General features: G+C 47.9%; 6 protein-coding genes across 6 annotated transcripts; 4 read left to right on the forward strand and 2 right to left on the reverse strand.

Moving 5' to 3' along the window:
* Positions 1-1,888: 1,888 nt before the first annotated feature.
* On the forward strand, positions 1,889-5,608 carry FIESC28_10559 (uncharacterized protein; the record flags this gene model as incomplete). The annotated part of the gene is made up of 2 exons (XM_031164690.1): positions 1,889-5,120; positions 5,169-5,608. 2 exons carry the CDS (start codon positions 1,889-1,891, stop codon positions 5,606-5,608), a joined length of 3,672 nt encoding a protein of 1,223 aa, XP_031011254.1.
* A 968-nt stretch (positions 5,609-6,576) lies between these two features.
* Positions 6,577-8,266, reverse strand: FIESC28_10560 (uncharacterized protein; the record flags this gene model as incomplete). Its single annotated transcript, XM_031164691.1, has 3 exons — positions 6,577-7,472; positions 7,520-7,709; positions 7,760-8,266. 3 exons carry the CDS (start codon positions 8,264-8,266, stop codon positions 6,577-6,579), a joined length of 1,593 nt encoding a protein of 530 aa, XP_031011255.1.
* A 263-nt stretch (positions 8,267-8,529) lies between these two features.
* On the reverse strand, positions 8,530-9,777 carry FIESC28_10561 (uncharacterized protein; the record flags this gene model as incomplete). Its single annotated transcript, XM_031164692.1, has 1 exon — positions 8,530-9,777. The coding sequence occupies one exon, from the start codon at positions 9,775-9,777 to the stop codon at positions 8,530-8,532; it is 1,248 nt and encodes a 415-aa protein (XP_031011256.1).
* A 2,079-nt stretch (positions 9,778-11,856) lies between these two features.
* Positions 11,857-12,776, forward strand: FIESC28_10562 (uncharacterized protein; the record flags this gene model as incomplete). Its single annotated transcript, XM_031164693.1, has 2 exons — positions 11,857-12,424; positions 12,475-12,776. 2 exons carry the CDS (start codon positions 11,857-11,859, stop codon positions 12,774-12,776), a joined length of 870 nt encoding a protein of 289 aa, XP_031011257.1.
* Positions 12,777-13,371: 595 nt separating this feature from the next.
* FIESC28_10563 (uncharacterized protein) lies at positions 13,372-14,370 on the forward strand (the record flags this gene model as incomplete). Its single annotated transcript, XM_031164694.1, has 1 exon — positions 13,372-14,370. The coding sequence occupies one exon, from the start codon at positions 13,372-13,374 to the stop codon at positions 14,368-14,370; it is 999 nt and encodes a 332-aa protein (XP_031011258.1).
* A 439-nt stretch (positions 14,371-14,809) lies between these two features.
* Positions 14,810-15,112, forward strand: FIESC28_10564 (uncharacterized protein; the record flags this gene model as incomplete). The annotated part of the gene is made up of 1 exon (XM_031164695.1): positions 14,810-15,112. One exon carries the CDS (start codon positions 14,810-14,812, stop codon positions 15,110-15,112), a length of 303 nt encoding a protein of 100 aa, XP_031011259.1.
* Between the last annotated feature and the right edge of the window lie 1,249 nt (positions 15,113-16,361).

A 16,361-nucleotide genomic window follows, 5' to 3' on the forward strand; every position in this document is an offset into this window, starting at 1 on the left:
CTAGGTACTGAAATTACTATGTAGGGAGAGCAAGATAAGGTCATTGCAGATCTCTTGAAGGGGTCGGGTATTGTTCCGCATTCGTGGATGCCTTGCAATTTTCTGAAGCTGATGAGCAATTATTCATCAATCGTATCTTCATCTCCGAAGACAAACAGAGCAAGATATCCAATCCACCATGATAGAGATTCTTATGATACTTTTGCTGTGAAAAGAGACAGTGCAAGACTTGTGATACTATTCTGACGTGACGAGGAAGAAAAGCTGGAATGGTAAAGGATGAGACCCTCCTACCCACTGGTCTTGGCTTATCGGTCAGTAAGGGGAGAAAACATGCGGAGCAATTAAACTAGAGGACCAGATCGGCTCGACAAGCGACATGGCGATAACTGGTTCACTGACCCCTGGCCTTTGCATCTTTAGAAGCTCGTTCCTGCGTATGAAGGAGCCTGAGAGCAGGGCATGTGTGGTGTAAAAAACCCAAACTGCTGATGCATGCCATACTTTAGTGTATTTAAGTGTATATGCAGGAGACAGATTGAATCTCTTGGGGATTACGACTGTGGTTCAGTCCAACATTAGTCGAGTGTTGGTCTTGAATTAGCCAAGCACTGAACTCGACTACGGCCCTGGTCACTAATACTACTGGTATATTATCTCTTTGTTATGGGCCTTGATTCAATAACAAGGCATTGTCATGACTTGCGAAAAGCAATCCTATAGTGTCATCTTACGTATCTAAACAATGCACCTGGAGTAGTAGCAGCCAGAACAAGAATTCTCTGGGTTCTTGCCTTGGAAGAAGAGCTGTTGAACCCTCTTTCCCAAACAAGTCCAGGATTTGATCGAGCTGCCGGGGCAACCGCCGGGCCATCAACCCACAGAAAGAAAGCCCCTGCAAATCCCTAAGCCCAAGGGGCCACATGCTCGGACTATTTTAACTTAGCGCCATCAATTAGTGCAACCATCAGTGGAAAGGCTATTCTCTAATTGGTCATTGCCCGCCCCCTTCCCATGCTTGCTCTTGCCCAGACAGCAGCCAGATTAGCCAGACTAACGGCAAGGGAAGGAAGGAGGAACAGACCGTTGGCCGTTCAATCAATCGCCTTCTCTCGTTCGCTCGTTCGCTCGCTTTCTCTCTTCTCAACTAAACTCGTGCAGACACAACCGTTCGTTGTCGTTGTCTTCGCTCGAGGGTCGTTGACTCGGTCGCTTCTTGTTGTCTTTTACGTTTCATTTTCGCTCCCACTTTCGCTCTCATCATTGATCACGACATTTACCGCTCCAAAGCACTGCCGTCCCCTGCAGAAGTTGCAGAGACCGAAAAACCCTGGTCGCCCCATCACTCGCTCGCTCTGCTCCACGCCAGCGTCCAGACATCGCTCAACTTTCATCTAATCCAAACAACGCCGTCCGGTTTCTTTCGTTCTGACTGGACGACAAGTTTATTCAATTCGACTCCATGCTTTTCTCTCCACACTAAGCTTTGACAACTCGACTCTTACGACACACGGGCACTGCGTGTCCTGTGCTTCGCCTTGCTCGTTTCCTAAGAGACCTTCCCAGTTTTGCAGGGATATTCCCAACTCTAATCCTCGAGAGAGGTTGTTGGAACAACCACAGCCCATCTTCTCGTAAGTAGATCTCGTCAACTTTGTTTCCTTGCAGCTCGGCTCTCCGTTTTGTCTGCTTTACACATTCATCGCAATTGATTTTGCCTCGCCTTGGCGTTCAACTTCTTGTCGCAACATCCCCCTTTCCTATGCTGGATTGTTATCAACCTCACCGATACCTCACCTCCTCCCTCGACTCATGGGCGCTGAGCCTAATAACGCCTCCTACGTTTAACGGTAAACTCGTCATATTCTAACGTTGTTCTGCCAGGACAATGTCTCTTCCCGAACGGCCGGGCGCAAGCCCGACCTACAATCAGCGCAATGCTTACCGCAACTCACCATCGCGACGCTCAAGACCCGTCGATATCGAGACTGGTGGTTACCATGCAGTAGACAATCTGGCTTCACACCAACGTGGGAAATCTGGTTCCTCTTTCGCAGAGTCCATCGGTATTAATTCGAATACAGAGAGCATGCCTCTGTCGCCAACGTCCCCAGACGGACAAACGCGCCATGCCGGCCCGGAACAACCCATTTCTCGAAAACGAAGTTTGATTCGCCCGGAGAGAAACAGAATCGATAGAGATCACAGAAACTACCACTACCACAAGCACGCTGCTCACATGAATATCCTGCCATCTTCGACTGGAAATGACCCTATTTATGAGGATTTTGAAGCATCAACAGAGCGGTCTAACTCGAACTACAACGACGGTGGCTCAGATGGTTCTCCTCGACAAAGGCGAACCGTCAGTGGGGACCACGAGAAGAGCGCTGCTGTTGCATCGGCTGTTCCTACCCCAGACCGTACAAAGTCAGGTAAGATCAAGAGAAGATCGAAGCGCCATTCGAAGCCGCCAAAGCGAATTGAAGAGCAGCTTCGGCCGCCTACTTTCTGGAATGTTTACTGTGCCATTGTCACTTTTTGGGCGCCCGGCTTCATCATGAAGTGCTGCGGTATGCCAACAAGGGCACAGCAGCGTGCTTGGCGTGAAAAGATGGGTCTCATCAGTATTATCTTTGTTATCATGGCCATTGTCGGCTTTCTCACATTCGGATTCACCGCCGTGGTTTGTGGTGCCCCCCAGGAGCGACTGCGCGTCAACAAGGTTGATGGCGGCAACATGATCTTCCACGGTGTGGCCTACGATCTGTCTAAATCTCATCACCCTCCGGCACAGGGAATGCCTCTTCGTGGAGATGGATTAGGTCCTAACGTCCTTTACGATCTTCCGGAGAAGAACGCGGGTATGGACGGAAGCTTTTTGTTCCAGAACGTCAACGGTCGATGCAAGGGTTTGATCACACTCGCTGACAAGTCGGACGTGCCTACGAATGATGATGGCGATTTGGCCTGGTACTTTCCTTGCAAAACCTTTAAGCAAGACGGCTCCAGCAAGGTCAACACAACCGTTCCTTATTCTTCTGGCTATGGCTGTCACACGACACTCAACTCCCGAAACGCGTTCTATCTCGACTTGAGTGGTGCTGCGGATGTCTACTTCACCTGGGACGATATCAAGAACAACTCTCGTAACCTCGTCGTCTACTCAGGAAACGTTCTCGATCTCGATCTCCTCCACTGGTTCAACTCAAGTCAGGTTGACATTCCCAAGCGTTTTGAAGAGCTCCGAGACAAGAAATCGGAAGTCAATAAGGCTATTCGCGGTCGCGATGTCACACGCATGTTCCAGTCTTCTTCAGACAAGAAGTATGTCCAATGTTTTGAAGAGATTATTAAGGTCGGCTCTGTTGATACTGAGTCAATCGGCTGCATTGCTTCCAAGATTGTTCTTTATTGTGCACTGGTTCTTATTCTTTCAGTCGTTGGTGTTCGCTTTTTCTTGGCCATCATCTTCCAATGGTTCATCTGTCGCAAGTACGCGCCCAGCAAGACCTCCCAGACCTCGGACCGCAGAAAGCGTAACAAACAGATCGAGGATTGGTCAGAGGATATTTACCGCGCCCCCATTCGCCTTCCTGGCGATGTTGGAAGCACAGTCTATGGCTCGTCGGATCGAAGCAGCAAACGTGGATCATTCCTCCCTACTACATCTCGATTCTCCACTGTCGGCGGTCCCGATGTCAGGGCTCAAACTGGGCGACGCATGCCAACAACCATGGCCAGTCAGAGCACCTCTAACCAGCTACTCTCACCTGGCGGTATGTTCAAGCAGGGTAACGAGAGCCGCGGCAGCTTCCTCCGTTCCGACCCATACTCGAGCACACCTACCGATGGCCCCGGTCCTGCTGGCTTCATTCATGATGCTGTGGTTCCTCAGCCTCCCTCTGACTGGATGCCCTTTGGTTTCCCATTGGCTCACACGATGTGTCTGGTCACTGCTTACTCTGAAGGAGAAGAGGGTATCCGAACTACTCTGGACTCGATTGCAACCACTGATTATCCCAACAGCCACAAGGTTATTGTTGTTATCTGTGACGGTATCATCAAGGGTCAAGGTGAAACCATGTCGACACCTGATGTCTGCCTGGGTATGCTGAAGGATCACTCAATTCCTCCGGACATGGTTGAGCCATTCTCGTATGTGGCTGTTGCCAGCGGTTCCAAGCGACACAACATGGCCAAGATCTACTGTGGTTTCTACGATTATGGAAAGAACTCTCGTATCCCCGCTGATCGTCAGCAGCGAGTGCCAATGATGGTCGTTGTTAAGTGCGGAACTCCCGATGAAGCCTCCAAGTCCAAGCCTGGTAACCGTGGAAAGAGAGACAGTCAGATCATTCTCATGTCTTTCCTCCAGAAGGTCATGTTTGATGAGCGAATGACAGAGCTCGAGTACGAAATGTTTAACGGTTTATGGAAGGTTACGGGTATCTCGCCGGATTATTACGAAATTATCCTTATGGTTGACGCCGACACTAAAGTGTTCCCGGACAGTTTGACTCACATGATTTCTGCTATGGTCAAGGATCCTGAGATCATGGGTCTTTGCGGTGAAACGAAGATTGCCAACAAACGAGACAGCTGGGTCACGGCCATCCAGGTGTTTGAGTACTTTGTCTCTCATCATCTTGCCAAGTCGTTCGAATCCGTCTTTGGTGGTGTCACCTGTCTGCCCGGTTGTTTCTGTATGTACCGTATCAAGGCACCCAAGGGTGGTCACAACTACTGGGTTCCCATTCTGGCCAACCCCGACATTGTTGAGCATTACTCGGAGAACGTGGTCGAGACCTTGCACGAGAAGAACTTGTACCTTTTGGGTGAGGATCGTTTCCTTACAACTCTGATGCTCCGAACGTTCCCCAAGCGAAAGCAGGTCTTTATTCCACAGGCAGTATGCAAAACAACCGTCCCCGACGAGTTCATGGTTCTCCTTTCTCAAAGACGTCGATGGATCAACTCAACTATCCACAACCTGATGGAACTGGTTCTGGTCCGTGATCTTTGCGGTACCTTTTGCTTCTCCATGCAGTTTATCATTTTCGTCGAACTGGTCGGCACTCTGGTTCTGCCTGCTGCCATTGCATTCACCTTCTACGTCGGTAAGTAACAAACGCATACGGATCGTTTCTTGTCTAACAAATATCTAGTTATTACCTCCATCATCAACTCACCGCCCCAAATCATTCCTCTTGTCCTCTTGGCCTTGATTCTTGGTCTACCCGGTCTTCTTGTTATCGTCACAGCCCACTCATGGTCCTACATTGTGTGGATGCTCATCTACCTGCTGGCGCTGCCAATCTGGAATTTTGTTCTACCGACCTATGCGTTCTGGAAATTCGATGACTTCTCCTGGGGTGAGACTCGAAAGACAGCTGGTGAAAAGACTAAGAAGGCTGGCCTTGAGTACGAGGGTGAATTCGACAGCAGTAAGATTACGATGAAGCGATGGGCCGAGTTTGAGCGCGACAAGCGATCAAAGAGTGGTTACTGGGGCTCAAGGGAGAATGTTATTGGAGGAGGTGGTGGACAAAGCTGGACGAGCCCCCCAGGCCACCAGTATAATGAGGAGTACTACTCTGACGCTTGATTTCGAGCGCCTTGAGCTATGATTTGCAGCATTTTGAAAACGAAGGGTATTTGATGATGGTACGCACGCACATATATGTAATTAGGGGTCACATTCTTGAGGAGAAGTATTTATGTTTTGATGCCCTGGGTAAGCGATGGTGGACAGAATCTGTTTTTGTATAGAGTCAGTTGGAGACGGCGTTATTCCAGCGACTATCGATGATAGTATAATCTGATTAGGTTTAAGCCATGGAGTTGAGTGACATGCTTGTATTTGACTGTTTATCAAGTGAATGCTTTTGTGTCTGAACGAGTTGGTTTGTATCATAGATCCTTGGGTGAGAACCAATCTATTCCCGGATCTGCCGATCTAGACTTTCTTGTAATTGTACTACTGATGAGTTGCAGCGTTCATCTAACGCCTAGGCAGTCAAGAAGAACCATACTCAAGAAAAAAAAACAAGAAAAAAGAAAAAAGAGTTTACGCCTCAAAGTAGATATGAGAGATAAATCTTTAGAAAGCCAAAAAGTAGGTCTCGGAGGGAGTCGAACCCTCGCTGGCGGAATCAGAATCCGCAGTCATAACCGTTAGACCACGAAACCATGGATTTTAACTTGACGATCGAAGGCGCTGTAACAAACTATGTACACTACAGCCATGTCTCTTGTGGCATGGTAAGTAAGTAAAAAAGCGTTACTAGTCCCATTGGGATATCTTTAGTTATGACCGTCGTAACAAGTTGTTACAAATCGTGCAGCTGTTTAGTGGGTGACTTCTTGCGATGTGCCTATTGGATTCTGACCTGCCTGGGGGTCAACCTCGATGTTTAAACCACGGAGATGCTGGATAGTCATTAATCACAAATGGAGATACTGAGCTGGGCTAGGTGACTGGAAGGATATTTTAAATAGAATCGACTTTTGTAGCTGCCTCATTGTGTTGGTCTTGACTGATACTGATTCTAAAGGCAGCACTTCATCTTCTTCTCACTGCCCAAAATCCATCTTAAATACATCCATCCCCAAATTAGCCAGGGCATCAACCTGTTTCACAACAGCATATTCGAAAAAGGCCTTTGCTTGATCAGCTTCAGGATTTTCTCTCCAAGCATCGATCAGTGTCAACTCTTGCTCTCTGCCTGGCAGTTGGTTTATCTCATCCAACATCTGCTTGGCAGTGATTGAGACTTCCCATTCTTGCACATAGCCTCTGGGAACAGACTTGAGAACCATCATGAGCAACATCTGGCACAGCGACACCTGGTCGATCTCCTGAAGCGTCTGCAGAGCTCTTTGGTTAAAGTCTCCCTTGAATGCCACTGCCTGCGAGTTTCCGAGAGAAGCTGTATCTGCTGCTGTGTTGGCTAGAAGTTTGGCGACGAGTAACAGACCCTTGATGCGGATTGGATGGTATGGTAGAACATGTCGGTACGGGTCGCAGGATGTTGCTATGAAGCATGCTGTCACCAGAGCGTACACAAAGTTGCCCTCTTCGGCGTGTAGAATCGATATCTCTGACAGCAGCTGAGCGAGTGGTGATATAGCCCACATCTCTTCACCGACTAGTCCTCGGCATTGTTGGTAGCGCATACGCAAAGATGTTCGACGGCCTTCCAGTGAGCCAGTTGACTCTTTCTCATCCAGTAGTCCAGAGAGTTCTTCGCTGTATCTTCTCGCTGCTGAAATCTTGCTCGAGTTTATTGCGACAGGATGTCGAGCAAGTTTACCAATATCCGCTGCCAGGCTATGGCGGTTCATGTCGATAATGGGTGAATCAGCGCATACTTGGTATATGTTAAGATCCTTCTCACATCTTTGACACATGCAGTCAAAGAAGTATGGTGCGAGTGCCTGCTTTCGCTTTGACAGAGGGAATGTGTAATCTGATAACCTGTTAGTGAAGGTAGAGGAACAAGGCCTGAAAACATACCTGTGTAAGAGATTTCGATCTCATCATCAACCGTAATTGGTCTCTCTGCCCTTAGAATAGCTTTTCTGCCAACAAATTGAACCATAGCATTTGGGATACAGGAGTGGTTCGCCATGGCGAGCTTTGGTCCTAGGAAAATGCCCACTTGACCCAGATCAGTGTCGTATCTGTGAAAGGCATTTGTTTGGATCTAGGTTGTATCAGTGGAGAGTCGCATGTAGTATCATATCTGTAACATACTTTGCAGAGAAGTGTCAATGCCTTTTGCACCTCCTCTTGACCAGTTCCCAGCCCAGCAAAAGCACTCGCGCCCATGGCCATCATCTCCATATCCGCCCACTTCTCACTCTTCCTCCAAGACGCGACATTCCCCTCCAGGCCCTCCAACACAGCACCAATCTCAGGCTTCACCAGAGCTTGAACGACGGCACGTACTGGTGTCGGAAGTCCTGGGCGCCCTTGTTCCGTGACCTTGCGTAGAACCTTGCACTCTTTGGAGTGGACGGCTGTCCAGTTTGCCGATTGGCAGGCGGCATCACAGTAGGACACGGCGTGACATCTGGAACAGGAGCGCACTTCTGTCTGTTTGAAGCAGTGACTACAGACTGTGTTTATGTGGGAGAGCGAGGGAATGAGGATTGTAGGTGTGAATGGAAGGATAATGTCGCCTGGAACAAAGGTTTTGGTGGAGAAGATGCCACGACCTTTGCTAAGGGACTCTACTTGAAAAGGCGCTGGCTGATCCATCTGGGCGAATTACAGATGAATATAATCGACTGAGGTGAAATCGGGCTATCAAGTAGTTGTCGGTGTGTTGTGTTAGTGCTTGTGTTAGTGGAGATGTATGGTGAGGTTTCCATGAAATTCTTTACACGCTGAACCATTCGTCGCTCACTGCGGGCCAACAATTCACCATAGCATTCACCAATATCATCACGTATAGAAAATTCTATGTATTTTATCAAAATTAATACACATTCTATTGTTTAACTCATGATTTCGCAAACATTCTACAATTCGACTTTAGGAGGCACCATGCCGCTCTTCCTCAAAGCCGCAAGACGGTCATTCAAGTCTCGGCTCCAATGGCTTCTATCCTTCTTGTTCTCCTTCATGATTCTTGCAATGTGGTAATCCCAGCAACCCTCTTCAGTACTGGTCTCATGCACACGACACTTGGCATCGCTAGATCGCTCTGTGCGAGGCCACTGTCCAAGCTTAGCGCCCATATCCTCATCCAAAAATGTGTCGAGGACTAGCTGTCCAACTTTGCGCTGGGTTGTACCCCATTCATTGCCCTCGGGCACAAGCACTTCGAGGAGAAGCTTCATGCCGTCGTTCTTGAGGAAATCTGCCCGGATCACGTCGCTCTTCATGAGGCCGTTGATGGCTCCAACCTTGGCCTTCACCGTGGAGGCCAGTGTCTTGGTGTTGATAGAGGACGGGACATGAGAAGGCACAAGAGATGTGTAGAGAGACTCCTTGAGAGACTTGGCGTTAGCAGGGCACTGGGCCTCCATCAGACCAGACCACTGCTTGGTGACTTCCTTCAAGGCGGCTGCGTTGTTTTGCAGAGAAGCTCCCAGGATAGCGGCTGCTTGGTGGCCACGAGGAGTGGCACCTGCGGGGGTAGTGATCTCGGAATCACCCATCATGCAGAACAGAGCCTTCAACACCGCGGGGTCTTCTGTGACCTTGAGACCGTAGTAAATGTCGTGAGACAGTTCCTCCATTCCCTCAAGCGCGTCGTCGAGCTCTTTGCCTTCACCTGTTTCGCCAGCCTTCAACATTCTCATGGCTGTGAAAAACGGCTTTCCAACAAAGTCTTCATCCTCGGGCTCCTTGATCTTTCCAATAGGCTCATAGGCCGGGGCACCCTTGGGAATTTGAGGGTCCTCCTGTTGCTGCTGGTCTACAACGACAACTGCTTGATCAACAGGGAGTCCCTCAAGAGCAGGGTTTCCCTCATCAGGAACGTTGATCTTGGCCTCTTTCTTGCCATTAGACATGTTCAGGCGGACGTGGAGTCCGTGGGGAAGTTCTTGATCATCATGAACGACCTGAAACTCATCTGTTGGTTGGAAAACTTTGGGGTAACAGTCCTTTGGGTTGTCTGTGTGGCAAATGAGCTCGACATCTGCGTTGGGAGAAGGTTCTGAGGCTGGTGAGGCGAGTGTCGGTGCTGTGAAGATGCAGAGAAGAATGCCCAGTAACAGGGCAACGAAGAAGGGTAATGATTTCGCCCTAGAAGGAGCCATGGTGGAGAGCTGAAGGACGATATGTCTTTTAGAGATGCAAGTTCCCGGAAGGGGGAGGTCAAGTATTGGACTAGGGAGGGTTTGTCCCTGGCAGACACTCGAGTCTTGTTGAAGGGGATTGTTCTGCAGGTAAAAGGTGGGAGATGGTTAAACAGCAAGGGCAAGTAGAAGTGGGTATCGAAGGAATACAAAGACAATGATAAAGTTTTATGATGACGGAAAAAGTGTAATAGTTTAACAAAAAATGATAGAAGTTCTATCTATTATAAGTTGTATCAACTTCAAGATATGAGTCAGTCGAGCAAAAGGACACTTCACTTGTTTGATGTGATGGATGAATCGAAGTCACTAGAAATGGCAACTTGTCAAGAAATGCCTAGAAATGGATACGGATCCGCCCATCATCACTTAGTTACAGCGCTCGTGCCACCGTGGACGTTCACTGTAGAAATAGAAAAGAGTTTTGGCAAATTCTTATTGGTTCAAGGTCTTCGTCTGCTTAGTCATTCGGTAAAGCTGACTTTCATGTAAGTCGAACCTCGAGAAGAGAGTATGATTCAACACGTCAACATCAATTGTAATTTCTGTCTGATAGCCAGAATGTAGTGATCACAAGGTCGAGTGGATCGAGATTATTGAGAATGTCTCAAGATACATGACATACATGCCAGCCTTCCCTTTTCCACGAGGGCTAATCAACGTTGACGATGTTTTCAACGGCCAAGATGATGAACAAACCTGAGATATTGAAACATGACCCGTTAAACTTGTTTAGTAGTATAATAGTTCAGGTGACGGAGGGAGCATAAGTTGAAGGGGCTGTACTCACTAGAAATAGCGCTTTGTCGTAACCAGCTCTATCGGGTGGGTTGTCTCAGCGCGGCCCACGACCCTGTAAATTCCTCACAAAGGGTCTCGAGGAGGCTGAAAGCGGCAGTTGAAGCATGGAAATAACCTCATATAATTGACTCACTCGTCATAAGGTCTTATATGTCAAAGGGGGGGATGGCCCTTGAAGATAGATATAAGAGTCGATGGTTGGCAGATCTAGATATCAGAGCAGATACTCAGAACAATCATCTCCAGCGCTTACACTCAAACACATCAAGATGCTGTCTTTCAACTTATCTTTCTTCCTAGCCTTCTTCTTCTGGGCCATGACCCTCGAAGCTGCACCAGCAATGCACCATCACCATCATGGCAATCACCATCTTCAAAGCCTTCACGCCGAAAGAGCAGCACTGCGTCTTCGAACAAGATCGCATTCACACAGTCATCAAGAAGCTCCCCAAGTCATGTTTGAAGAGCCTCAACAGCCAAGTGAAAGCCTACCAGCGCTGGCCGCACCTGACCAAGGACCTCATTCCGTCGAGAGGTTGACAGTATAGAATACAATCTCAGTGGTAAGTAATACGTCTTCTCAACTAAATATAATTACTGAGATTAACAGAAACTTTATACAGCAAACAAGTAAAGAATGGCTTGAGAGCTGGCTCATCTGGCCTAGGTAGTTGACTGTACAGCTGTTTGATATGGAGGGCTGATGCTGGCGTCGGTGGGATATTAATATTTGTGTCCTGTACTTAATAATTATTCTCATTTGTATGGATCATATCTCTTAAATATCACTTATTTGATTACCAAATATTAACCCTGTCATACTGATGTAGATGAAGTTCAAGATACACAGTTCCTAGTGACGCATGCACCGTCTTATCTCCGTATGACGCTCTGATTGGCTCCCATCCACTAAACCCTCCGCTGGAATTGGGAGCTCTCCCTTACATTTCCACTACCAATTTGATCTGTCCCTGGCCGCTCCCCATTCATCAACCCAAGTCAAATCAATCCGCCCTCGGTTCATCGCCCCAACCGACCGATACGATATTTGTTCCACTGTCCTTTCCGTTCTTTCCACCCTCGACTGTCGTTCAAACCACCGAGTCTGTTACTCCTCAGTCCATCCCGCGATCCCGAGAGCTCTACTTCGACCAGAGCAGAGCTCGCTCTTTAGCGCATTCCCGTTCAACCTACCCTGGTCCTGTCCTGCGAGCGATCTTCGTTCTCATCCCACCCGTGATGCCTTCTCCACGCCGAGTACGCCTACTGATCCTGGCGACAATCGGCACCTTCATCTTCATCCTCTTCTACACCTCTGGATTTGACTCTCATCACGATGCCGAAACATCTACCGGACAAGAATTTATCAAGAAGACCCAAAATGCCATGAGCGCAAACGAGATGCCCGCTCCTATTGTGGACTTTGCTACGGGCGAGAAAGCTGGACAATCGCATAACGACAAGGACGGAGATGGTGATATCGACGAAGAGGATAAGAAAATGGCCAGTGAAATGCAGCAACGTCTCAAGGCTGCTGAAGCAGAGGCCAAGGGCAAGGCAAACGAGAAGGGTGGTCTGCGACCCGACCCCCCTAAGAAAGTCGTTGGCGTTGGAAGTTCGGCAGAGGGACAGAACAAGGACAAGATTGTTAAGCCGGCCGCTGGAGAGCAGGGCGATGCTGCTGCTGCTGCTGCTGCTGCTCCTAATGCTGCTGCCGCCGCCGACAAGAAGCCCGAGACAGAGACAAGGAGCAAAGTGGAACTTGAGGCACGCGCTGAACTTGACTCTATCCTCAAGAAGTCTCCTGGTACGTTTCGATAAACGATCCATAAAAGAGATTTACTAACCATTTCACAGTCATCATCTTCTCCAAGACTTACTGCCCCCACTCGAAGAAAGCCAAGAGCATCTTGATCGAAAAGTACTCCATCACTCCCGAGCCATACATTGTCGAACTCGACGTCCACCCTCAAGGCTCAGCCCTACAAGACCAACTGCTCGAGACAACTGGACGAAGGACTGTGCCCAACATCATGGTCAACGGCGTGAGCTTAGGAGGCGCCGACGATATCACCGAGATGGATCACGCAGGCAACCTTGTAGGCAAGATTGTCGATCTCGGAAACAAGCGCGTCGAGATGACAGCGCGAAGCAATTGATTCAGCGCATACGCAACATGTTTATCTTTTCTTCTATTCTTCTGCTCATTCATGACCTGTCTAATCTTTGTCGGGCTTCTGTACGAGAATTTACTGCAGGATTGGGTACGAATGGGCTGTCGTTCGGGTCTTTTGACAGCGCAATTGGAGTCTGGGCGCATGGGATTTCATTTTGTTTTGTGTCGTGAAGAGGCAGTCATGAAGTTACTGTGACTCTAGTCATTATATGGCAAGGAGTCGACAACGTTGATCACTTCACTTTGGCCAATGAATGTCAGATATATACACCTCTTCGCATAGGCTAGCATTATACACCTCGCATGACATCTATCCATTTAAAGGAAGCAGGACTTTGTGCTGCAATTCAGTTTGCGGGCGAGGGAAAAGACTTGCGCTAGGCGTAGGCAGACAAGCAGGCAACAGTTTGCATAAATTTCTCATTATTTCATACGCTTGGATCCCATGATGGTACACAGATAACTCAATGCCTGAGTCAACTTTCTCCACATAAGATTGGTTAAGTGGACTGCTTTGGACTATTTATCATCATCGTTTCCATATACGGCATATTTCTACCTTCCACTGTTCTTTGGATATGGAAGAGTTCAACGTTGCCATGGAAGAAGCAAACTTTGCAGGCAGAATCCTCTCAATCCCAGAGTTGCTGGAGTTGGTTCTCGTGAACCTCGATCTAAAGACTCTTCTTGTCTCTGCATCTCGCGTATGTCGGTACTGGGCCGCGACAATGGCAAGATCGTCCAAGATCCAGCAAGCGCTGTTCTTCCAACCTGTGCCTTCAACTGGGGTAAAAAGGCCCGAGTCCTTTACCCTCAACACTCTGTTGGTTGAGAAGTTTGGGAGATGCTTCTTCGACATCGATCGTGAGTACGTATCCCTTCGAAGAGCGGATTCGTTTCTTCGTTTGCCCTGGTCTCCCAAGGGTCCGAATGCAAAACGAGGATCCGAGAAGATCTTGAAGTTGGAAAAGACGGATCGTCTTGAGAGTTTTACCATGAGCGCCTCTAGCTGGCGGCGGATGCTTGTATCTCAACCGCCGCCGCCATCTCTAGGATACTTGCACCTCTACGACGTTCAATTAGGGCTGTTCGAGCTTTCTACTACTCAGATCTATCCAAACTCGCCTCTGAAGGGTCTCACCATGGGTCAGTTATACAACATGGTTCACAAAGCAACCAGCTATCAAGAAGACAGCACTGTATGGTACCGGGTGATCTGGGACAAGGAAAACGGGGCGTACAGGACGAATGAATGCAAGAAACAGACATCGCAGCTTCTGGAGAAGACGAATGCGGTAGTCGAGGTTTATGGTGAAGATGAAGAGTATTCTGACTATGGGCCATGGGATATTCGCAGTGTTTGGGAAGCCTTTAAAACCGAGGATGGTAACAAGAGTCAGTTTGGAGATTTCTCAAGGATCGAGTTAGATGATACGGAGCTTTCTTCATCGAATCTCAAGAAGTCAATTTATTGGTATACCAAGGAGGATTGTTCAGCTGTTGATGTGGATGGTTGTGGATATGGTTATGATAGATGGCCTCGAGATATCAAGAGGAGGGTTACATTGAAGTCTTAAGGCTGACAGGGCAGACAACATGATAGCACCAGATTTCTGTAAACCTCAGCTGTTGTGAGAGAATCAGTATGTATCCCCCAGCATTGTTTTTATCGGTGGTCTTGTTTCAAGTACATAGTGATATTATAGACGTATCTTGGATTGTTATCATAAGAATCAAATGCTCCCGATAAGTGGAACATATTAAATAAGGTTAATTGAAAAGCGGGCGCAACTGCAACTGCGCGGGGTTATCACTAACACCACCCAAACAGAAATCTAGACCCAATCCAGACCTAGAGATGTCCTAGAGCTGAAAACAAGGTGCATACAGTACGCAGCACCTCATATAAAGACTACTCTCATCCCTAGCTAGTCTCTCTCTCGTCCTTATTCCGTCCTCTTAAACTATCAGATCTCAGTCATATATACTAGAAAGTTTCATTACAATCAAGATACCATGGAGCGTCCCTCTTCGAGCTCCGACGCAGCCTCCATCCTCTCAGGCTCAACCGTCTTTTCCAAAGAAGCCCAAATCTCAGTCTCAACCCCGGACTCACCGACAAAAGCCGAAGCAGACACAACTGCATGTGATGGCTCTAAGCACCACAAGAGCATGCGACAGAGAGTCCGCAACGTCGTCGCTGACCTCGGACGTCCACCGACCACAAGAGATGATTTGAAGAGCGGTAGCGCGACTCAGAAGCACGTTGATGTTGGGCCTGCTTCCGGCACGGTTTTGATGGGCTCGGCAACTGTTTGAGGAGTGAAAATGGTTGGATTGGAGTTTGGATTTGTACAAAGGATGATACTAGGATATGATACCTCTACTCTGTTTGATATATCTCAGTGACTTCTTGATAATAGCATGGGTACTTTGATCTCATCACCATTGGTCACAAAGCCTTGAGAACGATTTTGTTATGATGAGGGTCCGTATAACGAACGATAGATTGACTGAAGTCTAAGGAGATGTGATAATAACATGAAGTTGTGAAATAATAATAACAGGAGTAAGTTACTCAATTGCCACCATCCTATGGCATCTCTATAACCAAAGTCTTTGCAGTATGTTTCGTTTAACAACTGACAAGGTCGAAGCAGAGACAAGAAATGATAAATATATCAGAGATAACAGGAAGTACTTGAAGAAACAAGACCGCCGAATCCCCGATTATTCGAGAGGATACCAACGTAAGTCCCCCAACAATAAGCAATGACATTGAGAACCGTTCCCTCCAGCGCGCATTCTGCAACAATAGAGAGATACAGAGCCAGTGGGCAAATATGGCAATAGAGAGAATACACAGAAGTGTTTCGCAGGTGACAGCTGCGCGTAGGGGTTGGGGCAGTTGCGTCGGGACTTGTAGATGTGTAGGATCGCATGCCTACGATGAAAGACAAGTATTAGCTATGAATCGATCGGGTGGATATTAACATACTGGGAACTTGCTTAAGCAAGTCTCTTTGGCCGGCTGTTGGAATAGTGACGGTATGTAAACAAGGATGGCGGTTGAACCACAGCCCACAACAAAAATTATTGTACTCAAATCACTCTCTCTTAGATAGCTAGGTTGACGATGCCGTTCGAAGTTTGAATCTGAATTCTCAGCCGCCTTCTGCGTGCTGAAGTCCTTGTTTGGCACAAAATCTGTAACATAGCTAGCCGAGCCTTGTTGTGGTGCTATTGACATAGATGGTGTCTCGTCGGGATCAAGTATGATCTTCCAGAAGAAAGAAATATGAAGAAGGGTTTTGTTTTAGATCAGTTTAAGCAGAAGCGAAGCCATGTAGTTCAAGAAGGGAGGGGGAAGGAACTGGTGTCGGGAGAGCAAAGTAGGTGGGAAGTACTCAGAGAGCCGCAGAGCCTCAATGTCAACGAAAAGAGAAAGAGCAGAGCCTGGTTTCAGAACAAGGAAACAACGTCAGCTAAAGAAGGGGAAGGAGCCAACCATGAGTGAATATGCAAGAAGGCAACTACGTCACCGACAATGAAATGGTTCGCCTTTGTG

Source organism: Fusarium coffeatum, assembly GCF_003316985.1.
Source record: "Fusarium coffeatum strain FIESC_28 chromosome Unknown BRIP53273_contig_321, whole genome shotgun sequence".
Classification (NCBI taxonomy): Eukaryota; Fungi; Ascomycota; class Sordariomycetes; order Hypocreales; family Nectriaceae; genus Fusarium; species Fusarium coffeatum.